Source organism: Leuresthes tenuis, unplaced genomic scaffold, assembly GCF_036924035.1.
Source record: "Leuresthes tenuis unplaced genomic scaffold, fLeuTen1.0.hap1 SCAF_4, whole genome shotgun sequence".
NCBI classification, from domain to species: Eukaryota; Metazoa; Chordata; class Actinopteri; order Atheriniformes; family Atherinopsidae; genus Leuresthes; species Leuresthes tenuis.
Genome location: NW_027325358.1, coordinates 16,027,927 through 16,044,561, shown reverse-complemented (window position 1 = coordinate 16,044,561; position 16,635 = coordinate 16,027,927). Strand labels below are relative to the sequence as shown.

At 41.4% G+C, this 16,635-nt stretch overlaps 1 protein-coding gene across 1 annotated transcript in view; it reads left to right on the top strand.

Annotated features, from left to right (window-relative positions):
• The first annotated feature begins 237 nt into the window (after nucleotides 1-237).
• Nucleotides 238-16,635, top strand: part of fhdc1 (FH2 domain containing 1) — a 29,415-nt gene continuing 13,017 nt past the window's right edge. The window contains exons 1-2 of the mRNA XM_072384797.1: nucleotides 238-364; nucleotides 14,102-14,906. Coding sequence (XP_072240898.1) covers nucleotides 14,400-14,906 — 507 coding nt within the window. The 5' untranslated portion in view covers nucleotides 238-364; nucleotides 14,102-14,399. The remainder of the gene's footprint in view (nucleotides 365-14,101; nucleotides 14,907-16,635) is intronic.

Genomic DNA, 16,635 nt, shown 5'->3' with positions numbered 1-16,635 from the left:
ATGCTTGTAAAGTATGTTCTTGTGTTTTTAATTTTCAGTTTGGGTTTGTAACCTGAATTTATGGACAAACTGTGCCCTCTAACAGTGGTTTTACCAAGAGCTCCTGAGTCCGTACTCAGCCTCGTGAACGCGCCTGCTCCACCTGGCCCAATCACGTACGAGGAAGCTCACAACACCGCCACCTTCCCCATCTGCTGGTGTTGTCTGTCGGCACTGCCTGTGCTGCGGCTCGGTCAGGACGCCTGCAGCTCACCTGAGCGCCTCATAACCCGACACGAGACTCATTTCTCCAGTGAAAAGTATCTCATACTAACTCTCCAGTCGGAGCGGAATACGCGTCCCAACGAGCCTTCTCATCCATCCGGTAAGTGAGGCAGGACAGTACCGCCACATCATGCTGAGATGAGCAATATGTAACTATTCCACGAGAAGTCACCTTCCCGTGACAACACAGCTGAGGATAGGAGGGAGCATTAAATCACCCTACATTTAAAAAATATATATATTATTCTGCTTTAACCGCAGGATGTGTCCTGCAATGCAGTCCGGGTCCAAAATGACATCATAATGGAGACTTATTGTAGTTTCAGCCCTGAATCTGTTGCTCCACTGTTTACTGGCAACGTAAATATCATGAAAGCATTGGCTTCATGTCAGCATTCTCTGCGGTACGATGCTCTGACAAATACAGAGATTGGTCTGAATATTAGTACACAGTGATGCAGGTCTTTGTACAGTAAGATGTCAAATAGATTATCATTTTAACAGTGAATTTACTGCAGTTAGATTAGTTGTGATCTTGTAGGTCAGATTTTATGTGGCTTTTATGTCAGTGTCAACAGAAGAAAAACTCTTTAATGTCATATTTGTTATGTAAGAGCATTTTAATTGAGCAATTTAAGTTCTCCATCTAAACTGCAGCCTTTTCTCTTATTACTATTTCAACCATTGTGATTTCAGATGTCCAGTGATCAGCTCAGACGATTGCATTTTACAGCTTTTGAAACTTTGTGTGGATATGTATTACAGTACTGTTGTCATAGCTTCGCTAACAGGAGTCTCTTATAGTTCAACATGTTTGGCTTTTGTAACTGTGCCCCCGCTGGTTTTGTCTTGCACCTCAGACCACAGCGTCCCTGGCTTTTGTACACTTTTATCCATGCCAAGATGATTTAGGGAGCAATCTATTCAAGTGTTGGGAACAATCCCCCTCATGTAAAACAGAGAAAGAGTTTCTTCCCGGGTCATGTCATGGGGGAGTGCGCTGTCAGCCCCCTGGTTGCTGTGGAGGCCGAGGGTAACATCGAAAACTCAATCCTTTGACGTCATCCCGAGGAGGAAGATATTGGGGGGGCTAGATTTATTTGTGTGGGAGCAGGGAGGGGCTGAATAGTTGCTGGCAGCTCAGGTCAACTCAAGTGCTCTTTATTGCCTGAAAATGTGACCTTATCAATTCAGGTTTAGTCTGCTGTGAAAAATGGTTAGGAATAAGAGAGATTAATCAAAGATATACCTTCTATCACCCAAATCTCCTGGTGGTTTGACAGCGAAGAAAGTAAACCAAAGTTAAAGTTAAACCGACACGCCTTATACACTGTTTCTTTCACAAATGAGGTCTCGATAAATAGTGCACCGCGGGTTTATGTGTGTTCCTGACAAGTCTGAGACTGTAATGTTAGCTGTGAGTGCCTGTAGGTAGGGTTTCACATGTGTTAAAGTGTATTTTAATAAGTCTGTGCCCTTGGGCAAACACTTTTCCCCAGTGCCATACAAACATGTTTACTTTCTCTCCACGTTACCCTGCGGCCGTCTCTATGGTGACCTAAACAGATGCTTTATCTGTCACCTTTGTATATCGCTGCAACCCGTGTCTCATTCAGGATGTGTCGCCTTCAGCCACTTGTTACACCGGGTATCGCTGCTCTGTTTTCGTTGCTGTGCTCGGAGTTCTGCGGTTAATCTGCAGGCGTCTGTGGCGGACTCGGCTTTACAGCTGCACAAGGCCGTGAAGCCAAGAGGTGGATTTGCCTAAAGCTGATCTTGGCACCGGGCTCGGATTGCTGAAGCAACAATTGGAAGCCTGAGCCAGAGGTGATGCAGACGCAGTGGTCGGCTGCAGGCCAGACACTGATCACCTGTTAACAATGGAACAAACAGCAGAAAAATTCAAAGCTCTAGTTTTTTGATCTGTCGCCTCACAGACGAGGCATTCTTCTTGCCATTACCGTGCCCGAGTGGATTTTGTTTCGCACGGTTTACTTTTTCTCCCCTTGTATATTTTATTAGGAGATTCACGGAGTATTTTTGTGAAACAGTGTGTGCTGTGGTTCTGGAAAACACCCTCTCAGGTGTATTGAACACAGCTTTATCATTAAATAAGATTAGATTTTTCAGTACAGAGTGTGATATTATTCTTGTTTAAGGTGTGATGAAACATTTTGATATTTAAACTACCCTCACTGATGGATGAGCAGGAGAGTGGAAACACCTTTCAATATAACGCTCACAAACTGGCCAGATATTTTTTGGGTCACATCACATTTCTAATGCTACAACACGTGCTCTGCAGTTTTGTAATTATATATTTGTTTAGTGTGAAAGTTGCCTGCAAATAGCTGCCAAAGTCCATCACATTTTCTTCTGATCACATTCTTAAGACGACTGTTATTCGTCCTCAATCCAAAAGTCCAATGCGTTACAAAGATTTCAACGGAGATGATATCACAAGCGCGAGAGCCACAGCTCAGAAAGTGGGATGTGTGGAAATATGAGATAAATGTGTGAAATGATCCTTCAGTCAAATCATTTCACTGAAACTTTTATTTCAAAACATTTGGACGGCGTCCTCGAGGGCAATCTAGTTTCAGAATTCTCTCATAACTACTTGAAACACCTTTTTTGCTGGCTGTGGAGACTGAAAACAACTGCCAATCACATGTTTGAGGGACGTATACTCTACAGTCTGAGCTAAAGCTGAGAGATTTTACTGTGTACTTTTTATATTTAACGTCTTTGCCGATCGAAACACTAGATTGTGAACTAATTGGTGGTTCCAAAATGTCCCTCTCTGAGTTATCGCTGTTTAGGCCTGTCACAACTAACAAATGATGTCACCCCAGTTGTTTTAGATAATCATAGTCGTCATAATAGTCTTCGATCACCTGTTTGATGACAGCTGCGTGAAACTTACATAAATGTCATGTCAGAAAAGGAACCAGGTATGTTTACATATAAATATTTTTATAAATGCGCTCCCCACTTGCAGTTCATGTATAGAACACACAGCAGCTCTAAATGATCTGCTGCTAACCCGCAACATTTTAATGGGTGAGGTGCTCAACACATTTTTCTGCTGGGTCAGTTATTAAGAGGATTAGCATAGATTCCTTGTTTGCCTCAGAGTTACATTGGTTTTACAGTTGGTTATATGATGAGGCCAATCCCAAGTTGAGTTGCGGGTCAGCTGACAGGCTGCAGGTGGGGTGGTCATTCATATAAGTCTTAGCTGAACTTGTCTGAAGCCTGCTTAAACAGTAATTGACAGAGCTGGCTCGCATGCTCTGCAAACTGACAGCTTTAATCTTCAAAATCTGGAAACTTCGTTTCAGACGCAGGCTGTTATTAGCAGATTTGTGCTAAGCTTCAGGGGATATGTTGTGCTGGTGGCTGCCATTCTGTATCTGCACGTAGTCTTTATACTATTCGTCATTCTCTTACCGTGCAGGTGTTGGGGAGGGCACCGTGGGGCACAGTGAACGCAGGACAGAGACAAGTTGTAGAGTCTGGCCTTGGATTTATGAGCAGATGCATCGCCGCTCTTCTTCAGTTTGGAAAGAACACACTGGCCCTTTAATTTTTAGCTGACATACGCTATAAAGGGATTTGTAAAAGTGTTATCAATCCTCGCGTTTTGTCCACCTCAAGCTTTTAATTGCAGTGTGTTACTTTCATCAAAATGTAATACTGCACTTGGATGGGCTTCTTATATAAAATGCCTGGTTAGACACAGCTTCTGCCTCAGCAGTCTGGAGGCTACGTCTGTTTCTCTGTGCAACAAACAATGAAAAGTGGCAAAGTAACTAAAGCAAAGTTGAGGAACACTCTCATAGCTTTTCCGTATGTAGAGCTGTACAAATGAGAGGTTTAAGCCGACTTACAGATAAGAAACAACTTGGGTTGGTTGTACATGTAAGTCAAAGTGTTGAACAAATATCTTCAGGTCAAGAGTCAACTCGCTGACAATTACACCCTTTGCCTGTGGTGCTATTATTAGTTCATTAACACCTAATGCAACATGTGAGTGTAGCTGCATGTGTAGAGGGCGCCTCAGAGCTTAATGAGTCAAAATGCATTTTAATACTTTATTTTCTACTGTTCCTTTAATGACACTCTATGGGATATTTTATCAATAAAAGAAAATCAGCTCCTCTTGAGGTGCAAACTAACCATTGACTGTCCTGCTAGTTACCTATAGGCCCTTTATAAAGATAGCAAAGTGAATACTTGTTGTTTAATATCCACAGACACTGAAAAAGGTAGCATTGAGGATGACAGCAAAGTGAAATATGACCCATTAATCCTCTAGTATTTCTGTGTTAGTCTGCTCTGTTGGTCTGCTCTGTGAGGCTCTAGTTTGTTTCATAGGACCAGGTGGGGAATCCTCCTTAGAAATGATTTGAAAAAGGAAGGCATGTTCAATGAAAGACTCAACAAGTGCGTGGAGGAAGTTTCCAAATTAATCAGAGGAATCACGCAGAAGCAGTCAGTAAATAGGAGCCGCTATTGTTTGCGGTCAACATGTCTAGGAACCATCAAAAAGCAGAGTTGGGATGCAGATTTGTCAGAACTTTTGTTTATCTGCCGCAATAAGAAAGATTGAAGCCTGATTTTGTGATTGGGATTTCATAAGAACCCTACTGCTTCATGAGAAAATATTCAGTGCCATTTAATATGAATTTGATATGGTGCGATTGCAGTCTGTTAATTGTAATCTTTATTAATTGTGCAAAAGTGAAACAGTTTTAGGAAGCTTAAGCAGAGCAGAACTTCAGCTGTGTCACTTTAAGCTGACCTCACTTTTCATATTTCCTGCTTCTTAGAGTGAATAAAATCGCACCACTAGAGTTCCAGCGTGTAAAATGAAAACAGAGGAATGCATCTCCTTGCTGACGTTCAACCAATGCGAGGGAATTGTGTGCAGACGAAAAAAAAAAAAGGATTTGTAACAACTATCGTGAAAAATCTGGTTTTGCTATCAGTGCGTAACACAGGGAAACAGTTATCTTGCAGTTGAGGAGAAATGTGCTCTACACACTGAGCTGAAGTTAACATGCTGGCAGAAGGGTCAGTGTTGGTATTTATGAAAAAGAACCCACTCAATTTATATTTACCTGCTTTGTTTTAACCAGTGACGCTTTCAGGATGTCGGACATTGTTCTCAGCTGCTGTTTTACAGTAACACAGGTAGAGCCTCACATGGCATTAGTGTGCCACGCTGTACCTTGACCTTATTAAGAATTTATGCCTTACACCCTAGACAAATAGCACCTTGTAATAATCTCCTTAAAAGCGATTGTGCAGATTTGAGAGTGGGGAAAATATTTCTGTTGGTTCTGTTTGAGCCATGTTAATCCTTTGTCCATAACCTACTGTGGCTCACATGATGGTGTGTTTTGTTATTTCGTGCAGCGAGTCGTTCGCCCTCATTTCTACACGGCACTTGTTCAGCATATTCAGCAGCGTTACTGGAAGTTCTGTGTCATGGTACTGTTTATTCTTTGGCTTTGACTCCTTACACGACATTGAAAAGATAAGCTCAGGCATCCCTTCAACAAAAGCCAAATAGAGGAGACTCCTCGGATGAGCATCGCTAGATAGTGGCGCATGAGGCCTTGATCGCTGAAGTGTTTGCTCAACCAGCGTCTTTGGCAAATTAGCATGCATCGTGAAACTTGCTTTTGAGACTTTCGAGAGGATATTCAAAAATTATTTTTGGTTTTTAGTCCAGCACATTTTTCTCTGAGCCATGGCTGACACTGGTGAGTCGCCACTGGGTTGTTGAGAGACTAAGTACAGGACAGCTGCAGCTGAGTTGGGAGAAAGGTTATTCATGGTAGTATGAATAAATCACCTGGTCAGGGTCTACCAGATTTTACTCAGACATAAAGGTGGAAGTGCTCAATCTTTGAAAATATTTGACAAATCCAGGATTTCCGGAATAATAGGTTCCTTGTCTGCAGGGGTGGGGGGTGGGGGGTGTCTGGGCTTTGTGTGTTATACAACTGATGACACGAGGTAATACATGGCTAATTGTTATGCAGTTATTTCATATTTTGTGACATATTGTCCAACTTACACAAACATGAGCAGTCTGATATGAAGGTTTAGTTTTAATAAAGTACTCTTTGTTTGAGAATGAGACAGATGGGTTGTCGTGATTTAGCCTGCTGCCGTCACCTCCTGCGTGTTGATCTGCTACACAAACCTTCGAAGTGGCGTTTCGTATTCTTTGTATCCGTTTTGTGACCGCTCTTTTGTCGTTGGTGTCAAGGCAATAGTAACCTGGCTTGAGTCTGTATGTGTACGGTTTCGGCAACAACTCCAACCCCCATTCTGTTTGTCCTCTCTTCTGTAAATAACATTAGGAAAGTAGAAGATAAGCCAAAGCTGGAACAAAAGGTTCCCAAATGGACATTAAGTCCACACACATGCACAGCTCAAGAGCTTTCTTGTATATCTTTATACTGACTGCAGTTCTACTTTAATCTCTTTATATATTTCATACACTTATAAATACGTTCTTTTTTTTTTAATGGGCTTACATCCAGATATCCCTCTTGTGAGCTGTAAAGAGGGCCTTGACGTTGGGGATAGAGGAGCTGATCGGTGTGGACAGGATGGAGACAAAACATTTGCCAACAAGCATTCTCACTGCTTTGCGAGTGAAAGTCCCTGTTTGATGAAATAACTTTGATGATTCCGGCTTAAAATTGTGCTAAATGCTTTGTTAATCTGTCCGTTGACCGAAAATATGGGGACTACTTTCTTTCTGGAGCCCTTTGTACTGGATCTGGCTGTTTTAAAAATGCAACCTACAGCGTCTTTGGGAGGCTCCAAAGCATACCACAGTGCTGCTGTAAGTGAAAAAAGATATAGCATTTGTTTTGATTTTTCTTTGATGCACCAAATTTGGCAGACCTGAGAAATCTCTGAATAGATTCAATTGTATGTGTATTATGAGGCTGTTGTTAACTCTAACATACAGTTTGAGCAGGTGAAAGGGAAAATGTCAGATTTTGCTATAGTTTCTCAAACATCACGCTGTGGTCTGGTGATAAGGATCTGGAGATTGACTCTATCTCAGTAACTCTTTTCCATTGAGACCAGGGTTGTTCGGTTTTGTCCAGCAGTTGTGGAGCTGTTAGTGATTGAATTTCAGGGTGTTCTCCGGTGTAAGTCTAGAGACATTTGGCTTTAAGCTCACAAGGTAGGTGTGAGTTCAGATCTTTGATACGCAGTGCTTTGATCTAAATGGTGACACTGGCAGAATATCGGGCTCATAACGACAGGGTTACAGAAGCGTTTTTAGTAACATTTACTATGTTTGCCATGCTTATGTGTGGGGTTACCGTTTACAACGAGGGACAAGGTGTAAGAGATGCATACAGAGGATGAGACACAGTGCACTGAACCTGAGAAGAGACCAGACGCACACAGATGCAGCAAGGTAGGAAATGCTGAGAGAGTGCTTTAGATTAGCACTGACAAAGGTAAAAAGGAGCTGATGTGCTGTTTTTTCTGTCATTATAGATGATATTCTTAGTCCGCTGATCAAATGAAACAATTTAAAGATATTGGGATAACATTTTCACCTCCGGTACTGAATGAATCCTCACAAAAACTAAATAAACTTGCATTACTATTGTTAGAGCTAATGGGTAAAAAAAAAATATCTCTGTACAGCTAAAATACCACCGATGGCTGCCTCTGCACCACCACTGTTTGGAAAAGTTAGGATCAAGGTGGACGGAAGCAAACAGGCCGACAGCGACATCCCACTGAGCTTTATGCAGTCTACTCTCTGCTAACGAGTGTTCCCATGGTAATGATGATGGTGCAGAAATGGCCAAATCCCCTGTGAACGCGCCTCTTTGCCCCTACAGTGTGAGTGAAAGACTTGTGCTCTGCAGGGACCAGCTGACCCTCAGGAAATTGAACTGGAAGGTAGCAACAGGGGATTATTATAGCAGGCGGTGGCGCCTTGACCTTCAGCGTTACACATTTGTGAATCGGAGAGTTTGAGTTGGACTTGATGGCTCCTTCAAAACTTGTTGACAGGTACTTAGCAAGTTACGGTAGCTTTTTATCGTGTATGTGTGTGAAATGAAATCACTTATAAATGACACATTTTAGGCTGGGTCATTTAAATGATTTTGATAATCACCTGAACTGGTGATATAATTTGAGTCAGACTAGATTTTGTTGAGTGCTTTTGAAGTTTAGAAGTACGTCTAAGGCATCATGGGGGGGGTTGGGTCAGAAACTGGAAAAGGTTCAGAACCGACTTTGGCGGAGCAATTAGGGTCCCACAGGTCTTTAGAGGAAAAAACAAAAAGCATTGATCTTGATTCTGTATCAGCGATTAGGTTTTTTCTACTTATTCACCCAGGTTTTTATTTTTATTTTTCAACCTCGTTGAGAATGTCCCTTTGGCACAAAACATAGACTTCTCTTCCTCTTCTCTTCTTCAACTCGTTCCCATGAAAGGGTGAAACAAAGTGAACTTATTTAGATTGAGATTTTAAAAAATGCAGTTTCTTTTTTGTTTAGAAAATATGTTTTCCTCTACTTTCTCTTCAGCAGGTTACACTGCTGTGGACCGAAAATTTCACATCAGTTCCCAAAATCTCTTTTTTTAAGATGTGATGTGATAAGATGTGAGATGTGATCAAATAAGGACAGAGAAAGCAACCTGGGGGCAAGTTTTCTCTCAAGTTTCTTTGTGAATTGCAGTCACACCTTCCATATAATGTGAAAATATAAATATAAAAAAAATATGACACAGTCTGTGATCGGAGCTCCAGCTTCCCCGTTTTTGTCTTCTCGTCTCATCCATTGCTTTATTTTTTGTGGCTGCACTTTTCTGATTCCAAGCCCTTATTTGTGAAGTTTACCTCACTGAATGGGTTTAATTTCTGCTTTGTTTACAAACCTGCCTGTCTCTACAACTATGATGTTCTGATTCTGGCATTTGAGTTATTTTCTGAGCATTCATCACAGTAATTTCCACGGTAGAAATCTGTAAGCTACAGCAACATTACAACAACATGAGGGGATGGCGTTACATTGTGTCTGCAATCCTTTTTCTGGTAAGATCTGGTAAGATCTGGTTTGATCTGGCGTTCATGGGATATAGCTGAAAATCAGCCAAGCAGTCTATGCATCCCTTGTCATAGCACTCACCGATCACTCAATGCGGCCACGCCCCTTTTGGCTTACCTTTGGAGCTAGTCTCAAGTGACTTGTCAAGGGAAATCAGTTTTGAGAAACCTCTGGGTTGGCTTCATTTTTCAGCCCTGGAGGTTGCTGTTTGTGGCCCGTAACAATGGAAAAGGACCCCACCCAGATCAGATTAGACGGATTGTAATTTTGACCATGTCACTACCTCTACCTCAGATGTCATAATTGTGATTGAGCATAGCCAGGCCTGCCTTTGTAGTGTTGTGGCAGCAGTGGAGAATGCTCAGGTTTCTTCTCACCAATCACAGTTATTTCGACTTGGCACAGGAAGCAGTATGGTGTCAGAAGAAAAACTGTGTTTTTGAGTGGAACTGGTAAGATCACATGCAGGAGAGTCCCTAGAAATGTTGCAAAAATGTTCTTTGTAGATGTTCACAGCGATTCCCCAAAATGACGAGGTAAGTCTGCGTCACCGTCAGATTTAAATCTTCGTCATAACTTTTTTGGTGTGTAGGTTTCAGCTCAGTGCCTGTTGTTTCTTTGAAAAACAGGAACCCGCCTTCAGTGGTGTGAAGGTGAAAGTTGTTAGTAATGAGCGCCAAGCCCATAGACTTATCCCAGGATTCCACATCCAGTGAGTCAGACTATCATATCTCCCTAACCCTTCTGCTTAAAGACTAGCATTATAAAATCAACAATTTCAGTTCACTCGTCTTTATTGTTTTATCCAGATCCAGATGCTGCAGATCTTTGTGCTATTTCGACAAGTTTGACTTTTAAATTTTATTCAAAGTTATCTGTGATATTTCCTCGCTGGCTTTTGATTATCTATAAGTCACTTTCAATCATCCAACCAAGAAGCAAAATGATTTTTATTCTACATATGTACCAAATAAGTTTTTACAGCTGTTATCATAACTGTTTGTAGGCTTCAACATGAGAGCCTATGTGTAATACCTTGTGTGACCTGGTCTGCTCCAATTTATTTTGGAAAGGATTCCATCATCTTCGTGGTAGAAGACCGGCTAATTTTCTGACTGGCCTTTCATTTTGGTTGTGTTTCCGATCAGACTAATGGTAGAGGGTGGGGATCTCCTTGTTCATAATCAAGACTGATTGGGGCGGGAATGCCTCGGGGTCAACAACAGGTGCACCTTTAGATGAAGCGCTGTGTTCATTCATGGCAGCTGCTGGATGTGTGGATCGACCGTCTATCTGCTTTCTGTGCCTCGGGTTTTTCTGTGTTGCCTTACTGACAAATGGATTTAGTCCTCTGTAAATCATGTTGGGCCAGTGATGTCGGTTAACGCCTTGTTGATGTCTTTCCATTCAGTTTGACATGTAATGAAATGACCGAGAGACCACAGATCAATCACTGACACTCAAAGGATGAATTACTCGGGCACATGAACCCAGTACAGACAGGAAAGTTTCGGCTCTGGTTTAAAAAAAAAAAATGATAGGGAGGAACAGTGTTGCTCCTTAAAGAGAAAAATCCACCTGCCATCACCATAATGCATGTTCATAGACAATTATTTGAGAATAACTTCATACCACATGACAACAAAGATGGAGCCTGATAACAAACAGTAACTATCTACATTCACAGTCCACAACATGTCTCACACTAAGTCTTCTTTAAAGATGATAGGCCACTCTCCACTCTTCTTTCACTAACTTGCTGTCTACTCTTCACAAAACAAGTTACAGCTTCAAGATGGGTACACCATCCGGGGGTGACCGTCTCACACTTTTACTTCACATCACAGCTGGCTCATAACAGAGTGGCCCGCGTTGCCACTGCAGAGGGAGATGACTCTGTGTGAGGTCAGATGTTCTCAGAGTCTCATGAATGAAGCATGAGTGGCGGTGTGGTCCAGCTCTGAGGACATAGCAGCTGAGTTTGCAGCCTTCTGCGGGGAACATGAGGCCATTAGTGACGTCTTCCTTATTAATTAGTAACAAACTCTGAGTATCAGGTGGACAAAGCGGTAAAGCAGTGGGAGATGACCAGTAAGATGTTGGAGGCAAAGTGTTGGTTCCAGAAGTCCCTAGAAGGTGGTCTTACTTGGACACCGTTTGTTACGAGCAATTGTTGCTGTTATCTGAATGGAATGATCTTTCATGAAATCTTTCTCCCTTTATTCTTTATTCTTTCTCTGCCTTTATTAAGACTCCCAATTCCAAAAACATTGGGATGCTATGTAAAATTAACCAATATTTATTTTCCAGTAGAACATAGAAAAACACATCGAACGTTGAAAGTGAGACATCTATTTCATGAAAAATACAAGCTTGTCTTGAATTTAATGGCAGAAACGCCAGATTTGGAAACCATCGCATTCTGTTTTTATTTCTATTTTACACAGCGTCCAATTTTTATTGATTTATTTACAGTTCTATACAAAGGTGCTGAAAGCAATGTACTCAAGACACCCACCATGTCTCGGATTTATCTCCTGTTTCCTGTTAGACCCTCTATGCATCTCTTTGCTTAAACAGAGGAGTATCAGATCACTGACAGTGAGTGATGTCCTGAAACAAAACACAGATTCCCTCCAACTGAGAGCCATAGTGCTGTTGCTGATTTAACAATGACCAGGGGGAGAAGACCCAAGGACCTACCTTTCTTCTAGCCCGTGAGGCGGTTTTCAATATTCCATGATAACAATGTTCGCTGAATTTTCATTTGAATTAGTTTTTGTTGCATGATAGGGTTGGCATGCATGAAGAGAGGGGAAACCGTGCTCATTGCTAAAAGGGTTTCAAGTAGTCCTGTCAACCAATTAGGCTTTTTAATGCTGAGAAATTGCTTGATTATGTGTAGTTAATTGCAACTAATTGCGAATAGATTTTTTAATTTTTTTATCTGTTAAGTTTTTATCCAAATTATAGATGTTTAAATGCAAATAAGTTGCATACAAAGTGGTTTTGCCAGCCAAGCCTTTCCGTGTAAGACTGTATTCAATAAAGTTGAATCAATGATGGGACATTCTAAACAAAAGGCAACAGAGGCTTTAGATTATTCGTTATCACTGTGTAAATGAGCCCAGGTTCCAGAATAACTTATCTAAATGCTGTTCACCATATTCAAACTCAGAGTAGAAATAAAAGCCCAGCGGATGCAGAGTTACAGCACCACTCTATGACTGCAGTAGATCCACACAGTAAAAGTGCATCAAACGTCTGGTATCTGGAACCGTAGATTTACTGGAGCTTTATGAGTCGTTCTTTGCTGAGAGACACAGATTGTGTTCTGTTACTTTATTAGCAATAATGTCTGTGTTTTGATCTCGTCTGACTTGTGATATTGATGGTTGAACGCACTAACTGTAAACTAATAGCACACTGATTTAAACTGTAAAGAGTGATTTGGTTGTTCTGATTACCAGTGCAAGCAAAGTTTCACCGGCATAGAGTTCTTTAAAAAAGTCTTCGAGTCAGGGGTGCAAAGGCTAATGGGGCTTTTAAATATTTCAGGTCTGGTCATTATTTAGCACTGTTATGACGAGTAAAACAGCTGTTTTATGTTAAGAATTTGTTGTGCTAGTTTCATTGTTATTATGGTCAAGGACAGTGTTTTAATTGGGTCAGTAATAGATAACCGTGACAAAAGTTCCTGCTGCATTTCGTGACGTCCTTGTGGCTGATGTTAGTACTACTAAAACAATTTTTGTATGATGTGTTCAAAGAAGGAATTACTTTACAGCTTTACACTACTGGGTTCAAGCCATGTGTGTTTCCATAATTTCACTAGAACAATGTCACTTCTACTAATGGTGAGAACTTCATATGAATGTCAATAAAGTGAAGTTAACTTTGCCAGTGCTGGTTCAAGATGGATTTTCATTTTTTGGTTTTGCCATTTTTTGTTTCCCTAAGGTTAAGATTTAGCTGCTCTTGTAAGACACCCAGAGGTTCTTTAAGGTTTCATTACCGACCTTTAATGAATCTGATAAAAATGTGTCGAATTGAAAGATGAATTTGAATAACTGATCTGTCAGCAAAGATTTTTTTAGGGATGTACAGTGCAGCTGTTTCTGAACCTGGAAACATGACACAGTCAAAATGATCTGACATGATTCACGTGCTCTCGAGTTTGTTTTGTTGTCTAACATGATCCCATGATTTAAATCAAGAAATCAAGATTTACATTTTCAAAATGTTCTTGTTTTACTTAAGTGGAACTGAATTTGATTTCAGAACATATACACGTGGTTATAATACTTAGGTCTATTGTGTATGTGCTTGACACAAAACCAACAGAAAAAAACTGCACTATATATGACACAATACATGATTTAATTAGACATAATTTTTGTCGTAATCTGTAGTTACATAAGTTATCTTTTCTAGTTGCCCCATACTTGAGTGCTGGTTAAAAGTGATACCTCATTATGTAACAGAAGCTAAGCTGTGTGTGTAATGTCTCAGTCCATTTTACACACCAGAGCCTGACTTCAAAGCCCTTCAACGCTTTAAAAAAGGATTTGCCATTTCCCTCAATGTGAGCTCCGTCGTCTGGGTACCCCTTCGCTTTTTGATCTGTTTCACCCCTTAATTTTCCCTAATTCCAGTTTGTCCATGATGACATGCATGACTGCCTCAGTGTAATCCTGCCTTGTTTTTGTTGCTTTCATAGCTCCATGGCTATCGTCGCCCCCTGTCCCTTTTCTCTGGAAGATAACCTTCAAAGGCTCTGCTCAGTGCGATGGATGACCAGCTGACTTATGGAGATGGACAGCATCAAACGAAGAGCTCCCTTCTTTGTGACTAGATGAAGGGACACCTGCCTTCGTCCAGCAGCAAGCAGACTCACTGCATTTGATGTTCTTCAGAGTGAACTGAAGCACATTAATAAAAAACAAATAAGCTGTCAGGAAATCCTTTTGATGAATGGGAGATACTTATCAGATATATGTGGAGTGTAAACCCGTGTAATGCTTGTTATGAGTTGTTCATCCACAACCAATGAGCCAGAGAGCTGCAGCAGTGAGGGGAGCAGCTGCACCACTTCTTCCATTACTACCTCTGACCCGTCCTCTATATCTGGACAGACTAACTCCTCATTGCCTTCCCTCAGTGATGCCTCCAACAACACCCAGCATGAGGCTCCACCACCCCCTCCCCTCCCACCCCCACCTCCCGGGGCACCCCCACCCCCTCCCCCGCCGCCGAACATGTCCACCAACCACAACGTGAGGAAAAAGCGCCGCGTGCGAAGCTTCTTCTGGAAGCCCATCCCCGAGGAGAAGGTGCGTGGGAAGCCAAACATCTGGACGATGGCGGTGCGACAGCAGCAATACCAGATCGATGTTCGCTCTGTGGAGGAGCTTTTTGGGCAACAGGAGGAAGCAGGTACGGGCTTACGTGGGGCAACTTCAACAACTGGAACCTCAGCTCGTGTTTCAAGATCTCGCTCTTTTAAGGAGAGCAAGAAGGATGAGGTGAGCAGGAGTCATGAAGCTTTAAGAATGTCATAAAATATGTGAAAATTGCCTCTTGTGATCTTAAAACATCCCAACTAAATTAAATAAGACCAAACAAATGTCCGTTTAATAGGGTTGATGCTTTGTTGATGCTCACTTTGCTAGCTAAGATAAACTCAATGTTTTTATCGTATTAGCTTTTTGTTACTGGATACATGATGTCATGACTTTTACAACCTCTTAACAACCACTGGCATTGTTTTTGCAATCATGCTAGACATTCTAGTTACATCAGGTTTTACAAGTACCACTGAGGGGATGGGAAAATTCCTAAGTTAGAAATAAAAAGGTACAGCACATAACTTTCCTAACGGTTCCTACAATATCGAGACATCCCTACAGGGAGTAGTTGGGTAACGGTGCTCTGTTACAGCTTTCCTTTGTTCATGCAAAACTATTTGTATTCGTGAGCAGAATAAAGACGTGCTCCATTCATTATGTGCTCCTGGAATGTAGCATTTGAGCTGTAAAACAATATCTACATGAGAAGAATCAGGGTCATATTATGAGTACGAAAGAGGTCCCTGCAGTGCAAAGCCCAAACACCAAGAGACACTGCCTGAAAACATCAGTATCAGCACAAACTGTGCTGTGAGTCTATACCCTACTGGGTTAGGAAGGGTCTGCACTCTTCAGATCTGGGCAATCCCAATCACAGCCAAACATGTGCCCACCTTCATCAGGAGCACAGTTGGCTTCCAGCTGTGTACGGGAATTTCAAAGGCACAGATACTGAAATTTTCACCCAGAGGGAGTAATAGTCTCTCTTGAACTTCTTGAAAAACATCATCCATCGTCCAACCTTTTCTTTTGTTACTTGTGTAACATATATGTTACTGTGTAACATGTTACTGTGTATATGTTACTGTGTAACATATTTACTGTAGCATACCACCTGATAAAGATCAGTAGCGTACTACTGACAAAGTAGTGATTGGCTGAAAGTCGGTTTAAGTCAGGAGTGGCCAACAGCATCCAATTTTATGACAAAGAGGATAAAGTGCCAATAACAATGAATAGCAAAGAAGCACAGATAAGAGCTGCACTGGACAATCCTCAGTATCTTAACTCTTAGTGTCACTCCATCACAAAGCAGATCTTTTCTTTTTGTTTTCCACAGCAGAGCAAAGCTAAAGCAGCAACACAACCAAGAGAATTTTTCTGGTTAAATGAATTTGCTCTACAGATTTCTGATACCCCCCATGAGTGGTAGCAAAACACTAAAACATGTAGATGTGCCTTCGTATCACCTGTTGCTCTGCATACCTAGTGGATTACTTTATTTTTGGTGACAATGTTTCCCAGAAAGAAGGACCAGCTTTAACGTGTAACATGTATAACCATGCTAACATTACCATTAGCTGTAAACCCACAGGCCAAAAGTGTCTAAATTGTAATGCAGAAGGACAATCAGAAATTGCAAAAACTTTAAAACTGCAAGCAGTTAGCAAAGAAGGGGTTTGGACTACTGTGGGTTAACGTCGCCTTTAGTAAAGCAGTTCAACATTAATACAGCAGTCTGCTGGATGTAGGGCGTGTGAAACACTTGTGTGGCTCAGGGGAATTAGTGTCCTGGTGATGGTTCGGGATGTACAAACCAGGACTTTTACATAAAAGTGGATGTGGGGACATGTTTGTGTGCTTTAGTATGTGTCTGTTTAAGCAAAACTTCACAAAATCATGTATA